Source organism: Strongylocentrotus purpuratus, unplaced genomic scaffold, assembly GCF_000002235.5.
Source record: "Strongylocentrotus purpuratus isolate Spur 01 unplaced genomic scaffold, Spur_5.0 spur5_scaffold_11, whole genome shotgun sequence".
NCBI lineage: Eukaryota > Metazoa > Echinodermata > Echinoidea > Camarodonta > Strongylocentrotidae > Strongylocentrotus > Strongylocentrotus purpuratus.
In genome coordinates this window covers 2,519,079-2,537,262 of record NW_022145596.1, presented here as the reverse complement: position 1 = coordinate 2,537,262, position 18,184 = coordinate 2,519,079, and the positions used below count along the sequence as shown (strand labels likewise).

At 38.8% G+C, this 18,184-nt stretch overlaps 2 protein-coding genes across 2 annotated transcripts; both read left to right on the top strand.

Moving 5' to 3' along the window:
• The first annotated feature begins 346 nt into the window (after positions 1 to 346).
• LOC100892835 (microtubule-associated protein RP/EB family member 1) lies at positions 347 to 2,191 on the top strand. The gene has a single exon (XM_003724283.3). It carries the CDS (start codon positions 613 to 615, stop codon positions 1,837 to 1,839), a length of 1,227 nt encoding a protein of 408 aa, XP_003724331.2. The 5' UTR covers positions 347 to 612; the 3' UTR covers positions 1,840 to 2,191.
• A 7,894-nt stretch (positions 2,192 to 10,085) lies between these two features.
• LOC100892913 lies at positions 10,086 to 12,908 on the top strand. The gene has a single exon (XM_003724284.3). The coding sequence runs from the start codon at positions 10,466 to 10,468 to the stop codon at positions 11,564 to 11,566; it is 1,101 nt and encodes a 366-aa protein (XP_003724332.1). The 5' UTR covers positions 10,086 to 10,465; the 3' UTR covers positions 11,567 to 12,908.
• The last annotated feature ends 5,276 nt before the right edge of the window (positions 12,909 to 18,184 follow it).

Here is an 18,184-nt window from a genome sequence, read left to right as displayed (position 1 = left end):
CGTTTATTCAAGATAACTTTCAAAGTCTAGAACTTTCGTGTAAAATCGGCTTCTACCTTTCAATTCGTATTTGACATTTCCATGAAATTGAACACACAAGATCTTTATCTTACCCCAGTAATTATGGTAATGAATTGGTAATTTGCCAGTCGGTGAGATCTAATGGGGACAACCATGTTTTCTTTCCAAGCAAGAAGTAATTCACACTGGCCAATCAGAGCTCGCGATAGAGTGACGCGACGGAAATGTCTATCAGACAGTTGCGATGATTGGCCCAGACGGGCGTCATTTCCGCTACTTTCCAGAACTTTCCCGCTATTTTGTTTTCTCTCTCTCTCCCTTCTTTTCTTCACGGCCTCATCGTCTGCAATTCATGCGCTGAGTGCTACGACCTATCCAAAATTACCGTGAATTGGAACCTGCAGTGACGTGACTTTGAATAAGTCAAGTGATGATTGTTTTAACCACTTGGTGTACTTGAATTTATTGTTTGTAATCAGCTGCATTCGCCAGATCAACCAAAACAAAAAGCGTTTGGAGAAAGTGTTCACGGGCTTCATATCAAAGCTGATCAGAGATTTTAGCTACATAATATCATGGTAGAGTGAATAAATGAGAAGTGGATTTCAGACGATACAGTGTCAAAGGCTCATCAACATGGCGAGGCTGCATTATCTATGGTTAGTGCTCTTAGCACTTTTGACTGCGGAGAATACCAGCGGGCAATACCAGGCATATACCGTACAGGACATTGCCGATTTACAGAACACGGTACTGTATGAAATGTTCGATTACTTCTACTTTGCTCAGGAGCAGCAGCTAACAACCGTCTTCGAACGCATATCTAACATCGAGAGTCGATTACAGGTGGTGATGGATGCCTTAGGGCTACATGAACAAGAAGTACCGGATGAAGTCGACATCGTTCGACCAACTGCACCACCAACTCTTCCACCCCGCAGGCCAACTATACCTGAACCTGAAGTTACATATCCACCATTCATTCAACCCAATCGAGGGAATAGAAAGCCAAGACCTCGACCAACTCCATCACCTCCACCTCCAAACACGCCTCGACCAAATCGAAGACAGAAACCAACAAAACGACCTCGACCTACGACGCGTCCTACAACACGCCCGACAACACAACCCACCACAACAGCCCCGACGACAAGGCCAACAACGCAACCGACTACCACACCGCCAACCACTCCCCCACCTGTCCCAAGCACATGCGCTGATATCTACGAGCAGGGCCTGTATTCTCCAAGCCAATCCATGTACTCTGTAGATCCTTTGCAGAAGTCAAAGTTCGTCTATGTCAAATGTGAATTGGCAGACCAACCGGACGGAACAGAGAGGATGGTCACCGTTGTTGAACATACAAAGATGTCAACGAAGAAGGTTACAGGGTTCGAAGCCCGTGGTGAATTCAGTCTTCAGCCAGTTTACAATGCTACCGTCAAGCAACTTCGTGCCTTATCCGCTGCCTCGGAGTCCTGCTCGCAGTACATCGAGTACAGATGTCGAGGAGCGGCATTGATGGCTCAACCACCACGAGAGAGTGGGACGTACGGGTTCTGGGTGGACATCAACGGGGAGGAGGTCGAATCCTGGGGAGGTGCTCCAGCTAACAGCAGAATGTGTGCTTGTGGTTTGGATGGGACCTGTGTGGGTGAAGGCTCCTGTAATTGTGATTCCAACTCGAAGACTTTCGTGACGGACGCTGGTCCGATCTCGGAGAAAGAAAGGCTACCTGTGACGGATGTCCGGCTGGGGGATACGGGTGGTAAAAAGGAGACGGGATATATCAAGCTAGGACCTTTAAGGTGCTTGTAATTATCATCATAGAAACTGTCGAAACAGAACATAGTTTCAGACCGAATGCGAAGACGTGATGGAAACTGTTATCTTGAGACGCCAGATATCTTGTATATGGACACAACAAACACAATGCATTTGTCCATGTGTCGGGAGGTCGAAATATTAATTCGTTGGTTATTTGAATAGTTTGCATCAAACGAGCTAATGACCTAATAATAATTTTGTTTTTTAAATACACATTAGTAGTAGTAGGTTTACAATATTACGACTAGTTTACTTTATACTACTCTTAATTTGAATATAGATTTCTTTGATATTGGATGTGTATTTGTTGGTGTAGCAATATCATTAATCATATTTATTCCTGATACATTGCTGATGTTTTACACATGTCTATTGGATGTATGAGTTTCGTGCCTAAACAAAGTCAATAACAAAAATTGTATCGGTACAAAATAGCACTGACTATTTAAGAATAATCATGCTTGATTTGAATAAGAATATTGCTTGCATGCAGAATCATTTGAAGAAAAAAATTGAGAGCGCTTATTTTTTCTGTTTTGTTGACATCACCGTGGTAGCATCATTCTTAAATTCTTGACTAATTCTTCAAACAAACAAAATAACATTAGCGACGTCAAGTCATCTCCCAATAATCGTAATTTCATTATTTCCTGGAATAAAAACCTCATGGACTTTGTTGAATGTAAAATCATTTAAATCATTTCAACATGTAGAAAAGAAATGTTGGCTGACTCACATCATAGCTGTCAAAGTTAACAGAATTTTAGACAAAGAAAATACATCGATCGCATGGCGTTATTTTAGGGGAGCTTGGTTTTCAGCCAAATCTTGATAACAATTGTATATGAATAAGGACTTTAATGGTACGTTAGACTTGGAAAATTACAACGAGCAATTATCACTGCACCTGTTGCATGGTTTTTCTTCATTCTCTAATGGGACGAGTTTCATTCATTAATCAATTTGAGGTGTAATACAGATACGGTGCAATGTGCAGATGTGACGTTGTCATAGAAACGGATTAAACGAATTCAAAGTGACATAGTAGACACAGTCATCCGTTTCTATTTATCATCTCCCCTTTAGAGGTTGCTAGTTGACTTTTCTCATGTAAATTGTCCCTCCCTAGTACCCGAGTCAAATCACTTCGATGCAATTCAATCATTGAAAAGAATGTTTATTTATTGCTCCCACATAACCAGTATTCAATCCCATGTCCCATCCACTTTATTTTCTTTACTCTTCTGTTAATTTGATCTTTTAAAAACTGTTTAGTTTTTTTTTTGCAATATAAGGGAGGGTGTATTGTGCATAGGGTACAAGCGCTTCACATTTTATAAAGTTATATTGTTAATCCTTCAATCATTACTTAAGTGCTAACTATTGTTCCTTTATGATAACCCGCATAATCTAGCGGGATTTGCAATAAAAAGATCGCTTGCTATGTATATAAAATGGTTACATCTGACATCTATATTGTGTCCTGATTTATGTTTAAATGAGTTCCTTGCCTGTTTATGGGCGCTTTTTCTTTTATTCATGTTAATATTTGGTTAATACATCAATGTTTGTTGTTCCCTTCTTCATTCTATACGGGATTGTTGTCATTCTATCACTAGAAGTAAATGATCATAATTAGATTGTAATCCTTGTCTTTTAGAAGATTCAAGGGTCCAAACACAAACCGACTTGTAATTAGTAGCTGATCCCATACTAACAGGTTCCGGATGCTACAGGGCAGGTTCCCATACACTGATAAGCGACGTGGTTTAGAGTGGGTCAGGCCATTGAGGGGCACTGTTGTCATGAAGGGGGGGGGGGGGCAGATCTAACTAGGTGGAGGGGGCTTGTATCATCTTCTTTTCTTTTTACTGTGCCTTCCCCCTCTTTATCATCTCTCTCTCTCTCTCTCTCTCTCTCTCTCTCTCTCTCTCTCTCTCTCTCTCTCTTTGTCTCTCTCTCTCTCTCTTTCTTCTTCTTCATCATTTTTTTTTTTTCTTCTTCTTCTTCCACTTCTTCTTCCCTTTTCACCCTTTAATTTTGATTTGGGGCACGATTTCCATGCCCTCCCCGTATAGCTAGGCCACTGTTGATCAGCCCATCATGGTTGACAAGGAGGGGTATCTAGATGATAGGGGGAGGATGTAAACAGGTGCAGGCCGGGGAAAACAGGAGAAGGGGAAGAGGAAGAGGGATGGTTAGGTAGAGATAGGCGCTGTATCATACAGGAGGGTGTGTATAAGAAAGTAGGGTGAAGAAAGAAGAGGGAGTGACAGGAAGAGAAAGAGCTATAGAATATCGGTTGAGAGAGAGAGTGTTTTTGAGACAGAGAGTGAGAGAGAGATAGAATGAGAGAGAGAGAGAGAGAGAGAGAGAGAGAGATGTAGAGAGAGAGACAGAGAGAGAGAGAGAGAGGGAGAGGGAGAGAAAAAGCTAATGAGGGGATAATGATGGTGTCGATAATGGTAAAGAAGATAATGATGATAATGATGGCGATAAAGATAGTAATAATGATGACGATGGTAGTGATGACGACGTTGATGATGATGACGGTGAAGAAGATGATAATGATGATGATAATCATTATTTGCAAAACGCAGTGGTCAAAGTAACAGTGGCATGTAAAGAAGAAGTAGATAGACAGGGGTTGGGACTCCTTTGCATATATTTGTTCATTTTCAATTAAGGGGCGGGAGGACGCATATAGTGTCTGGTGGCTGGCCGGGTCGGGGTGCTTTTAAAGATCTGTTGGAATGTGTATTGACTGTTCTTCAAATGGGGGGGGGGGGCATTCACCTGCTTCACTATACGCATAGATATGTCATTGATTGTTCGGTCACCGAGTGAGAAAACTGTCATCGGAACATTAGTCAGAACTTAGCGGTGTATTTTGTTTCCACCTTTATTTCATCTGGGAATCGAATTTTACGGTTTCTCTTTCCCATATCCTTTTATTAATCACCCCCACACTCCCAATGTTTTTGACGAGTGTTCTTTGTTAAAGTTGGGACAATTATCTCAGATTTAAGAAAACAGGGCATATAATGTCCAGAAGAGCTAGGTCGGCTTAAAGATAAAATCAGATACATTTATGACCTCATGATAAAGAAAGGACGTTAGTCACAATCCGACATAAGACAGAATTCCTCCAGGAAATCTTCCCTTCCTCTCCTCTCCTTTGGGTTCTTTCCTTTCTTGAACGTCTTTCAATCTCTCCAAGGTTTCAGCATGTATTCAATCACACAGTAATAATAATCACTAATAATGTCTAGCTGTCATTTGCTGCACCGTCATCCAGCGAATTATTCAAGTCATCTATAACAAGTGTATGGTCCTTATAACTTTCAAATCAATTGCAATCAATCATTGATAGAAAAATCATATTTTCGAATTATAATCAGATATTTGAATAAACGGAATACAAGAAATCATTAAAAAAAAACATCGTAATCAAAATCAAATGACAAATCAAAGATACAAATGAATCTCGCATATGTCTGAAGTGTCATAAAGCAAGTGAATCTCATATCGGAAGCTTCTCAAGTATGTATTAGCTGTTTACAGTCAAACCTGCTTTAGTGACCATCTGTCTACAAAGACCACTTGTCTACATTGGCCACATTTTTTTCCCCTTGAAAATGGTTTCTCATTGAATCATGTACAAAAGGAACCTGTCTACAAAAGCCACTTTTTGTGTTTCCCTTGGGCGGTCACTATAGACAGGTTTGATTGTACTATCAGCTGAAAAAGCAATGAAGTAATAACACTTCCTTTCCAAAGAATAACTGTTTTTTTAAAGAATCATTTGTTCATAGATAATATACAACAAGTTACAAGTGCCCCGTCGATCCATTTAACTGTTCAATGAGGGATATTGAAAGGAATATGCTAGATCCAAATAACTACTAATCTGTGTGCGTTTATCAACTTCTTATTCAAATATTTAATTTATATACTTAGTATTTTTCGTATTCGGTATTCTATTTTTTTTTAATTTATCAACGTCTCGGATTCAATTCGATTTATGGAGGATTGCAATCACAAACCGCAAATGAGAAAATGATGTTAGTGTGGTAGAATCTACAGTAAACATCCTGTCTGTAACGTACGTCGCATTTCTAGTGAATCACCCACTCCTTGTAAACAATTGTACTGATTTCCTCTCCTCATCTTTATGCGTAGCTGCGTTGCCTAGCAACGTGATCGTCTGAATGTCAACGCCACGGTGAACCAAAAGGTGATGCCGAAAATCCTTGCTGAAATTTAAAGTCGGAAAGCCTCATTTTAAACGTTCACTTTTTAGCTTTGGACAAGCAAAATTGTAGATTAATAATAATAATAATAATCCGGTTTTTTATATAGCACTCAATACAACGATCCAACGATGTGCCTAACAAATCCAACCCCCGATAAATATCGTCAATTCATTGCAATTCTCATTTTCTGTAGCACGCCATTCCAATCAAATCGTCAATAATATTAGGCGGTTCCATTTCAATTGGTATGTTCGTATACCTGGTAATGCTCTGATTCCAACTTAGGTCGCGCAAACAAACGAGACGTTAAAGAATTGAAACTAAAATTGAAGAAGAAAAAAAAACAAGTTACCTTCACACCCTCAATCAGTTTATCTAACTATTTTTTTTTTTTTTAATTATGGGGTAAATAATTATGATTCATGATAACAATGTCAAATTTCTTTTGTAATTGAAAACAAAAATATTGTGCCACTTCGCTATATCTTCCACAAATCTTTGTAGATTAATGATTTATCTATATGAACCTTTATTTAAACACTGTTTTTGTAATCTTTAATCATGTTTTTGAAGATGATATTATTTCTCTTGACCTCTGAAGGCCTTTCCGCCTTTAATTTGTTTTATGATGAAAAGACGAGGAGAACGAAGCAATAAGGAAGGGGTCAATTTAGAAGTTGAAAGACAAGCGATTACGAAATTATTACCCCTCCCCTCTCCATACTATCGTCTCCTCTGTCTCTGTTCCACTCTCTCATCTTGTCTCTGTCTCTTTCTCTCTCTCTCCCCTTCTCTCTCGCTCTCTCTCTCTCTCTTTCTCTGTCTCTTTCTCTGTTTCTCTCTCTGTCTCACTCTGTTCTTCTTTCTCTCTCTTTCTCTCTCTTCTATCCTTTCTGAGCCTGTAAGGTTAGAAAAATAAGATTGATATTCCTCATCCCTCCTTTCTCTCTCACCCTCTCTCTTACCCTCTCTCTCCTCCCGTTCTCTCTGTATATCTTTCTTTCATCTCTCTCTCTCTTTCTCTCTCTCTCTCTCTCTCTCTTTCTATCTATTTATCTATCATCTATCCATCTAGTTATCTATCTTTCTACACATTTTCACCCTTCTTCCCCTCTTGTTTCGTCACATGTGTCTCTCTCTTTCGACATCGCATGGAGATAGTCATGGTCATGGTAGTGTCAATCTATTACAATACAATTTCTCATTCTCATTTTGAGTTGATATACGTTAATGTAAAATTGTATTTGATTTATCTAAATTGCTGATGATTCATTGACAAAGGATACATACATTTAAACAAATAAATGTTAAACATTTGGACAATGGAACCACTACCAAAAATTTGATTAACATGTTGTTTTTTTTAATATTGGAGGTGTCGGGCTTCCCTCCAAAAAAAAGACTAATAAAAACCTTATCATGCGATTGGTTGATCATCAGCTGCCATCTGATATCTTTTTACTCTTCACACGAGGCCAACAATTATTTATGATCAATAAACAAAGAGATTTCAACACGAAAACTAAAAAAACAGGAATCTTGCAATTATGTCGTTTATTCGTATCACGACAATAATCACATTTTCAATACTTACAATACGTTTTCCGATAGCCATTCGCTCGATAATTATACATTTTGTATTGTCATTAATATTTATGATGAACCGATTAACCGGCACTGCCCGACGGGTATCATCAGATCAGCTGTCGGATATTATTTGATGGTCGTGATTGGGGGCAAAAAAGCACGAAATCATGAAGCTCACCGCGGCTTCTTATTTAAAATGACACGTCTAAACATTCATTCCAGTGGATATCGCAAAGATCTAGAGGTCCCTATAATGAAAACAGGAAGGAGTGTGGTGGAGATAGATACCAAAAGCATGTCATGCCAGAGTAAGGCTTCTAGGAAGAAGATGCAGTTTGATGATTTAAGAGGTGCGCTAGTGGATCTTGAACTTAAGTGTTTTGGCATTCGGGCACAGTATTTTTAAAGGGGACGAACCTTTCATGCCTGAATATAGACATACCTGTTTCCAGACTCTACATTCATGTTATAGCCTTATATGAAACTTTCACACGGCCAATCAGATACAAAGTAACAATTAAAGAAAGACTCAACCTCGCTGCGCAATAATGAGGTGACGGTTGTACGAATATTGGTAGTTTCACAAGTCTCGAGGGTGGGTGGGGGGGGGGGGGGGGTGGAGGTCTGAAGGCTGAGTCCGAATATTGGTATTTTTAACATTATCGAGAGGGGGTCTAAAGGCGGCATTCCGAATATTGGTAGTTTTAAATTCACGAAGGGAGGGGGTCTGAAGGTTGCAGTCCAAATATTGATATAGTTTCAACATTCTTGGGGTGGAGGCTGCGGTCCTCTACGTTTATACTTCGAAAATAAGCAATAGCTCACATAATATTGCAGTTCAGTAGCAGGCATGAAAGGGTGCAAGATCGTCTCTAACGTTACCATGAATCGAAGGTGAAAAGAGGAAAAAACATTAATTAAAAGTTTGTGAGAGAATCAGACAGTTTAATATCTTCTGAAAACAATAATTCATAGTTTGTGATAACCAGCTAGTTTTTAAATGAAAGTTGGAGATATTTCTCCTGAAGCAAATTAAATACAATCCTGAAATGTTGATAAATGACGAACGTTTAAAGACTAGGAAAAACATCGAACCACCATCCAGGAGGATACAACTCAATTTGAAATTATTATCATTTAGTAAGAATCGTCAATTGAATGGCACAATTTCAAAGAATCTTATCGTTTTACCCTTGATCTATCAAACTTTAATTCATGACCTTTTGCTGATCATCCGAAGCCTTGCCAGTGAGATGATATTTCTCCTTTTTATTTCTTGTGTTAAAATGTAAGAGGATATTGGCTTGGTATTGTGTCACGTCTCAGCACTCAAGAAGCTGACGATCATGAGGTTTTTCTTGATGGAAAGTTGTTGTGACGTGAGGTGAGGGTAAAGGCTGCATGCTTCCTCATCATGTTGCCCACTATGACTAATTTTTCCTCAATTATCGGCTCGTTTGCAGACGCTATAATCGCTCTTTGATTGAGCTCAATTGCTGCGTTTAACTTTTGCAACGTAAGCAGTCTAGGCCTTCATCATTAATGTTGGGTAATTTCTTTTTAAAACATGAACTTTTTCAACAATAATAAGAGAAACCAGGGACAGAGGGAGAGAACGAGAGTTAAATCTAAGGGGGGCTGGAGAAAGAGTGAGAGTGAATGAGAGAGAGAGAGAGAGAGAGAGAGAGAGGGAGGGAGAGAGAGAGGGAGAGAGGGAGAGGGAGAGAGAGAGAGAGAGAGAGAGAGTGAGAGAAAAGCCTTCACACGTTGTACAAATATTATTTGTTAAGTCACAGTATAAACATTCAATATTTGTACTTCACACCTGCCAGTTTACATTTGAATATTTTCGTAACTTTGAAGCATTTTCTTTAAAATTAGTGAAGTTTTCTAAATACATAAAGAAAAGGAAAAACCGGTCATCAAACAATTAAATCTCATAAGCTTACTGTTTGAGCAGGTGTAGTCTGCAATAAATATTACATACGTATACTTATGTCAGTTGACTCTAGAGTTTAAGTTCGCTTTGTCTCTGTACCTCCTTTCATCATCTGTAACCTTTAGCCGAGGCGCGAGATTAATTGCCTTCGACAATATTCATTAGGCGACGTAATACTCATTAACAGTCAGTAATACACAAGCCCTGAAATGCTATGAATATAATTATGTCGCATACCGATGTCCGTGTTGACCACACAGTCCCGACACGGTTTGTGATAATCAAATTCGATTTCAAACAGGGAACGTCCTTTAAAGTCGTTAAGATCTTCTCGATGTCCCCCTCCCCTTGGAATGCCAGTCACACGGAGAACATAATTTGTCTCATTACCCGGTGACGATCTCGCGGATAATTAATTGGGAAATTTGCCAGGGACGCGCGGCATTGAAAGTGGCATGTTTATCAAAGATCAGACTTCTTTCCACCAATCATAGCAAAGGACTCTTGTATCTCGGCGGATGCCTCCATCTATCCCACGCTTTGATTGGTCTAGACGTACTAAGTTTCCGGCGCCTCGATTGAGTTAGCTAGCTGCAGAGAGGGAAAGAGGTCTGTTCACTGCACGCAAAACTTTTCCTGCTGCTTTTTTAAATGGAGATCTAATTTTCGCCTGTGTGAGAAAAACGCTATCACATTCGCATCGAACTTTAAGCTATCATCACTCTGAATATGATATGGTTAAAGTGATGGTCAAGGGATTGCAAGGGAGTTGATAGAGAGAAGATCGACGTCGAACTGTAATTCGTTTCTATCGAAGCCGACTGCGATAGTCAGCATGGCAAAGCCGCAAATGCTTCGTGTACTGCTGTGTGCAGTGGTGATGAGTATCGTGAAGGGGCAAACATACACAGTACAGGATATAGCAGATATGCAGAATCAGGTAATCTATGAACTGTTCGATTATTTCCATTTCTCTCAAGAGAGACAGCTTACTACCGCCTTTGAAAAACTGAAGCAAATTGAAAATCGTCTGTTGCAAGCAGAACGAGCCCTAGGAATCGACGGCAGTAACGCCCCTGCCATACCAGGCTTCGTCCGACCAACGTCACTTTATCGCCCTGATCCGCAGCGTCGCCCTGAATACAATCGACGAAAACCGCCCCAGGCGTCACGCGCAACGGCTTTTCCCCGTGAGCTTCCGGTTGGACGTGTAACGGCCGCGGCACCACGTCCACCAACATGGGCACCCCCAAGACGACCCAAAACCACCTTAGCCCCTGAACCACCAACGCGTCCACCCTACGCTAAGACATGTGCAGAGATCCACCAAATGGGATACCTTTTACCTGATATACCAATGTATTCCGTAGATCCATTAAATGACAATGATCTGGTGAACGTTGTTTGTGAGAAAAGCAGACGCCTTGACGGTACCCAGACGGTCTATACCGTGATAGGTCATTCAGCTTTGAATGAAGCGGACAAGGAGATCTTGGTCAGCGGTCATGAGGACCCGGGCTCGTTTAGTCTCAAACCTGTATACGAGGCCAATAAGAAACAACTGAAGGCGATGACCGCAGCGTCAAGGTCATGTGAGCAGTTCATCGCCTACAGGTGCCAAGGATCGGTTCTTATGCAGCGGTCACTCGAGACAGGGACAACCTATGGGTGGTGGGAAACCATTGATGGTGACCGCGTGGAGAGTTGGGGAGGTGCACCATTCAATAGCAGTATGTGTGCTTGTGGAGTAAGACGGAGATGTGTAAACCCACAACGGCCTTGTAACTGCGATGCTAACAAGCAGTCTTCTGATGAAGGGTTCATTATGGATAAACAATACCTTCCGGTTAGTGATGTGCGATTGGGTGATACAGGCGGTAAAAAAGAAAAGGGTTTCCTCGAACTTGGTCCCCTCCGTTGTGAAGGATTGGCTTAGTGGTTCAATATGAATTGGTCATCGATGATGGAGACGATGGGAGAGGAACCATGACGATTACCATCATGATATCCCAAACACGCACAGTACACCGCAAGATTTACCAGAAACGATCCTCAAGGACAATCGTCATGACTTTTTATAATCAAACGGACATGAACATGAACCTTAGTTAAAGTGAGAGGATGGGATGCAATTTTCTTTCTTTTTTTCGTCAATTTTATGACCCATTTTCTATATAACTTGCATATAATATTAATCAATCTTCTATTTTTTAAATTGTTATGGAGTGTATCTAACAAAGACCCTGATAATTTATAGCATATTCACGTAATGGGTTATCTGACTTCTATGTTTAAAACAAAAACTCTATTGATGGATGTCTCCCAAACGTTAATATGGCTGGCTATTGGACTTTTGAAAATGTACACATAGTACATACAACGTTAGTTTGCCATGTTTGTGCTAGTTTCCTTCCTTCTTTTTTTTTTGGGGGGGGGGGTGTTTTTAATGAGACTAATGAAGTCTCGCAATGTCTGGAGGTCTTTGAGGCACTCGTATGACTTGACATTCTTCGAGCCGAGATAACTTTGCATACTTTTTTTTCAAATCGAAGGACCGACAGAGGAATAGGAAGCTATTTTGGGGTCCAATAACACTACTTTGCTGATCTTGAAAATTAAATGAACATCAATTTTCACCCTGAAGGTAAATACATATAAATAGTTTAATATAGCACGACACCGTTTTCTCTAGAGAAACCATGTGAATATTTTGAGCATAAATGGGTCCCTGTATCATAACTTGTTGATGAAACATTTGATCCAAATTGCAAGGTTTACTCCAAGTTAGTCGAATACCATTATTTTCACAATTCACTTCTGTCAAAGTTAACTGAAATCCCTTTGATGGTACTCCGTGCCATCCGAAGACCTTTACGAATCTTTTTATATAAATCAATGAACATTCAGATTTCTTTTTTCCTTTTAATTAGATCAACAATTGTCAATACAAGCGCTCTCAAACAGGGTAATATAATGATACATGCAGATAAAGCGTTGCTAATATGTCAGAATCATAATGTATGATTTTATTTTGTACATTTATTTTTATAATCGTAATTTATAGAGTAATATCATGTTAGTTTTTAACCGTCTACAATGATGTAATCAGCAATGGCACTTGGATATGATATGTTTTATTTCGTTTTCACCAAACTAGAAATTGTAGTTGTTTTAGATTAAACAAGGTCTACAAGGCCTATAATAAAACAAAATGTTTATATTCAAAAAAAAAATTCTTCATGAAATTGTCATTTCGTGCCTTTGCATCGAACGTTGGAGAAAAAACAATAGCAACTAAATGTGAAAATGAAATGAAAATTATTTGACTTGTACTCCGAGAAAATAAAATAGCAGGATAAGTATAATTTTAAGGCATGACAAATCAACATTTTATAAAATCCTATTCCACTGACTATTAGAAAGTGTTTATAACAATCAATAAGTGATGATAAGGTTGCATTTGGAGGTCATTCATTTTGGATGCTTTTGTTATTTTTTGGATAGCAGACGAGAAAAGCAAAGATTTTGTCATAACATGGTTATTACTACTCACTTTTTTACTTTTTATATTTCTTATTTTGACAAATGTAGCATTAGGTAAAGGAATGAAAGGTTTTATTGAGACCAAGAAGGTAGTTGAGAAAACTGAACAAAAAGTATGATTCTGACGCAGACAGGTGTTGTAATAATGATGATGATGATGACTGTGATATTACGATAACCGTGACGATGATGGTGAAGATGATGGTGGTGACGGTGATGGTAACGATGATGATGGTGATGGTGACGGTGATGATAACGATGATGATGGTGACGACGGTGATGATAACGATGATGATGGTGACAATGACGATAACGATGATGATGGTGACGGTGAGGATAACGATGATGATGGCGACGATGATGGTGGCGGTGACGGTGAGTATAACGATGATAATGGTGACAGTGACGATGATGGTAACGATGGTGATTTCGATGACGGGGACTATGATGGTGACGACGTTGAAGATGATGATGATAATGATGCAATGGTTATAACAGTAATGATGACGATGAAGAAGAAAACGATGATGATAATGATGATAGTATTGCAATGATGATAATGTTGGTTATGGTGAAGATGATGGTAATGATTAAATTATTATTAGGTAAACAGTTGTATTATTTTTAAGGATTACAATAAAAAATGAAATGATACTTTGAAATAGAAATAAAGTATTCATTAGCAATTCATTAAATCTTTATTGTCAGTAATTCATTAAATCTATGATAGATTCTGATAATTCTGAATATCTAATAAATTTTAGAAATGCTCAAACCAAACACAATCAAAAGAACAACAACAATTGGCATTTTTACAACAGTACATTATAGCCCCTAAGATGTTTTCTGTCTATGTTTTATTTCTTCATTACTTATAATTATTTTCATTGGGACAAAATATTTTCTATCAAACAGATTGACACACAATAATAAGTGTTCAGATCTGTCATAGATATTTTCCAGACACTGTTTTTTCTTGGCAAAGACACAAAAATCATAGTTAGATTTTGAAATCACAATCGCGTGCTTCCTTTTGTTTGATTGGGCATGTAGAGGGATGTCCAAAATGACCTTCCATTTCCGATTTGTTAAATTGATTGTCATTCTTATTGGGATCGACTTGACATTATTTCCATGTACAAACAGAGCCAGACAACCCCTGGGACATGCATGGATTAAAGATAATATCAATATATTTCAGGTTAAAATCTTTGGCTGTTCTTGCTATTCTTTCTTCGATTGCCTTTTCTCCTCCTCCTCCTTCTCTTCTTCTTCTTCTTCTTCTTCTTCTTCTTCGTCTTCTTCTTCATCTTCTTCTTCTACTTCTTCTTCTCTTTTCCTCTTCTCTTCTTTTTATTTCCTCCTTCTCCCTCTTTTCCTTTCTACATTCTTCTTGTTCCCTATTTTCTAATTTGTTCTTTTGTTTTTGCTTTTCCTCGTCGTCAGTGTCTCATACTTATTTGTTAAAGTCTATTTCTCTTTTATTTTCCTTCTTCTTCCTGTTTTCCCTTTTCTATTTCTTATATTCCTATTTCTTCTTCATATTCTTTCCTCGGTCTTCCTTCAATTATTTCTTTTATTTATCTATTCCTTTCGTTAAGGGGGGGGGGGGGCTAATGCAAACTTTAAAGACTTTTAAATGTTATCATCATCACAGTTTTTTTTTCTTCTTTTGTTAGCTTTCTTTGAATGCTTCATTATACGTAACATGAGAGCCTTTATCAAATAAAGAAGCCCTGTGCTACCGTTTCACATTGCCCTTGCCCTTACACATCCATCACCCCCACCCCCATTCCAACAATGTAGTATATTACATCATTAATGACGCCTTCACATCAATAATTGCCATAATTTGTTTGGCTCATCGAATTAGTTCGGATAACGAAAGCGCATCTGTTCCATCAGTCAACTCGAGAGGGCACACTATGCTTTTACGGCAATCCATGTCGAGTTTAGAGAGATTGCTAGCAAGTATTGTGGTGCTCCTATGTTCATGGTTCATGATGTATACCTGCTAGTTTCTGACAACGGAGATATACTCAGTTTCATTATAATAATTTTGTAATCAATGCAAACTCAATAAAGTGAAGATTTATTTTGAGAATTAATGAATACTAGGGGGGTTCATTCATTTTTCGGGGGGAGGGGGGGGGGTGATTGGGGCGTAGAACCTTTTTTTTTTTTAAAGAAGTCTGAAGCCAATTAATGATATTTTGTTTTTTTATAATATCTCAATCCACCAACACTTAAATTTGCGTATGATTTTTGTTTAATGTAAATTCTTATTTACATGTATGATGAATTTCGTATTACTTGCCATGATGCCTGGTACAGTACTTCTACCCCCCCCCCCCATATCTCTCTCTTCCTTCTCTTCCTCTCTTTCCCTTATTGAGCAAAAATCGAGGCAAGCTCCGGAGTTCTTTCTTTGTTTATCCCCTCATCACCAAACTCTGCGAGTGACTCATTATTGAAATTGTCACAGACACCCTACCAACACCTGACCTCACTGTGACCTTAGAGGTATAATTATACCCCCTTCTCTCTCTCTCCCTCCCTCTCTCTCTCTCTCTCTCTTCCCCACTCTCTCTCCTTCTCCTCTTTCTATCTCTTTCTCAATCTCCGTCTCTCTCCTCTCTCTCTCTCTCTCTCTCTCTCTCTCTCTCTCTGTGAGTCTGTCACACAAACACAAACACACGCACACAGACACACCCTCTCTTTTCCCTTGTCTTTGCCTCCTCTCTCTACTGTCTTTATGTCTCTCCATTCCCTCTCTGTGTCTGTCTTCTTTTCAAATCTACCATTCTGTCTGTCTGTCTGTCTCTCCCTCTGTCTTGTCTATGTATATATTACATGTATTACATTTTGTGCTTTTCTATTTACCTCTTTGCTTATGCCTCATCTCTATTCCCCCTTCATACGCCCTCTCCCCCCCCCCCCCCCTCTCTCTCTCTCTCTCTCTCCTCCCCCCCCCCCTCTCTCTCTTTCTTTCTCTCTCTCTCTCTCCCCCTCTCTCTCTCCCCTCTCTCTCTCTCTCTCTCCCCCCTCTCTCTCTCTCTCTCTCTTCTCTCTCTCTCTCTCTCTCTCTCTCTCTCTCTCACTCACACTCGCTCCCTTTTCTATTTCCGGCTCCCCCTACTTTGTGTATACTAGATGCAAGGTGTAATGTATTACAATAAATGATGATGATAAAAACGAATGATACAGGGCCTATTTATTATAGCTTACAGAAGTTGTGACTGAAAAGAATAACAAAACCGGTGTGCCTCCAAACAATTTTATTTGTGAATGTTTGAATCATAATCACATCATACATAATTAGATTATCATTCCACATCTCTACGTGACTTGTGTTGGCTATGATTCAGTTATCGTCATTTATTTAAATATGTGTAAAATTTCTTTCATCGGTCCAGCAAGCCTTACACAAATCATTTAAAACATTTTAACCAATACAATTATAGAATGAATCATTTATGTTTTCGTCCTAGCACATTATACCGACACGCATCCTATGTAATCCCTTTCTACCACAAAATATGAATACAATCGCTCACTCAGAAGATGAGCCAAAATATTTAGGGGACAAAATATGTATCACCATTTTGCTTGATGCAGTCTGCACCCCCTTACGAAGAAAAAAAAGAAAAAAACCTGGCAACCTCAAAGTTATCCGTTTTCTGTCATGGTTTGAGCTCTGTCGCGTACCTGGTATTAGTTACCTGGGCAACTTAATTGAGTTGAATAAGGGGTTATGAGTTAATTGGTCTGCCGGGGAGGGGAATTCGAAACTTCGATACGTCTATCTTCTGTTTTTGTTTCCCTAGGACGGTCTGTTCAAGATACCCCTGGAATGTGACATATGAACTGGCCCTATTACCATGTCCCCTCTTCTATCTGGAAAACTGCTACAAAAACTTTCATACCAAGTTGTTTTACAGGTAGTAATTAGCGTTTGAGAGCTATAAAGAAGAAAAAAATCGATAGGTTATTAACGGCAAAATTTGAAAGAAGGGTTAACATCGAGTAAGTTTAATAACACCAATATGACCATTAATGCAATCTCTTGGTTTTTGCGCTTGCCAAATTGAATTTAATGTATAGAAGAAAAATAAAGGGCAAATGATACTTATGCTACAACCTTCGTTTTTTAATGTTACATAAAAGGCCTACATCAACCTTTGAAGAACAAACACTTCTGATCGAAATTAAAAAAAAGGATTTTGTATATTTCTTCATAATTTTCTCTATCGCGTATTGAACGACTGAACGATTGTGTCAAATAAAAGAACGTATAAAGCCATTTGTATTCATCCTGTTTTTTTGATAAATAATCTATTATTTCTAAGATAAGCCTTCATCATTGTGCAAAATATGTTTACTCTTTAACATCAAGGTTATATTTTTTATTATTGCTATAGCATTTTCCAGACTTATTCACAGTCATGATTTTAAGTATATGCATAATATTATTTTCTTCTTCGGTATAACGTATACTATAATAAGTAGACACCCCCCCCCCTTCTTAACATTCAAAAGGATGTGGTAAATACGGATTAGAATGGCACCATTTTGATATATCTATATTGACCAAATCTGAAATCTGAACTTTTTAATCTAACCGGAACAAAGAATGAAACGAAACTAGAAAATCATAACAACGAAAAATGAAAGCATAATCCGACAGGAACCGCAGAAACTAAATCGCTTTCCAGTTCCTTAGCATCTTTTCATGTTGCTGCCCCTACGATGATCATGTTACAAGCTTATCCCAAGGTGCGCGATCAAGTCGTCACTTTCCAATCAAGTCGCCTGTCTAAAAGTCACTCATTTTAAAACGATACTGTAAGCTTATATCTGCGGGTTTATTTCGGTGTTTATTGTGAGTAATAATACGGAGAAAAGGGCACATTGTATGGCTTGCAAGCCGCTCACCATGGGTTAACCTCGATACAGAAGATAAATAGGATGACTTTTTGTTAAATTTAGATCGAATTCCAATGTGCATACG

Coding starts and splice junctions, on each gene's coding strand:
- LOC100892835 (XM_003724283.3), top strand. CDS start 613: ATGAGAAGTGGATTTCAGACGATACAGTGTCAAAGGCTCATCAACATG.
- LOC100892913 (XM_003724284.3), top strand. CDS start 10,466: ATGGCAAAGCCGCAAATGCTTCGTGTACTGCTGTGTGCAGTGGTGATG.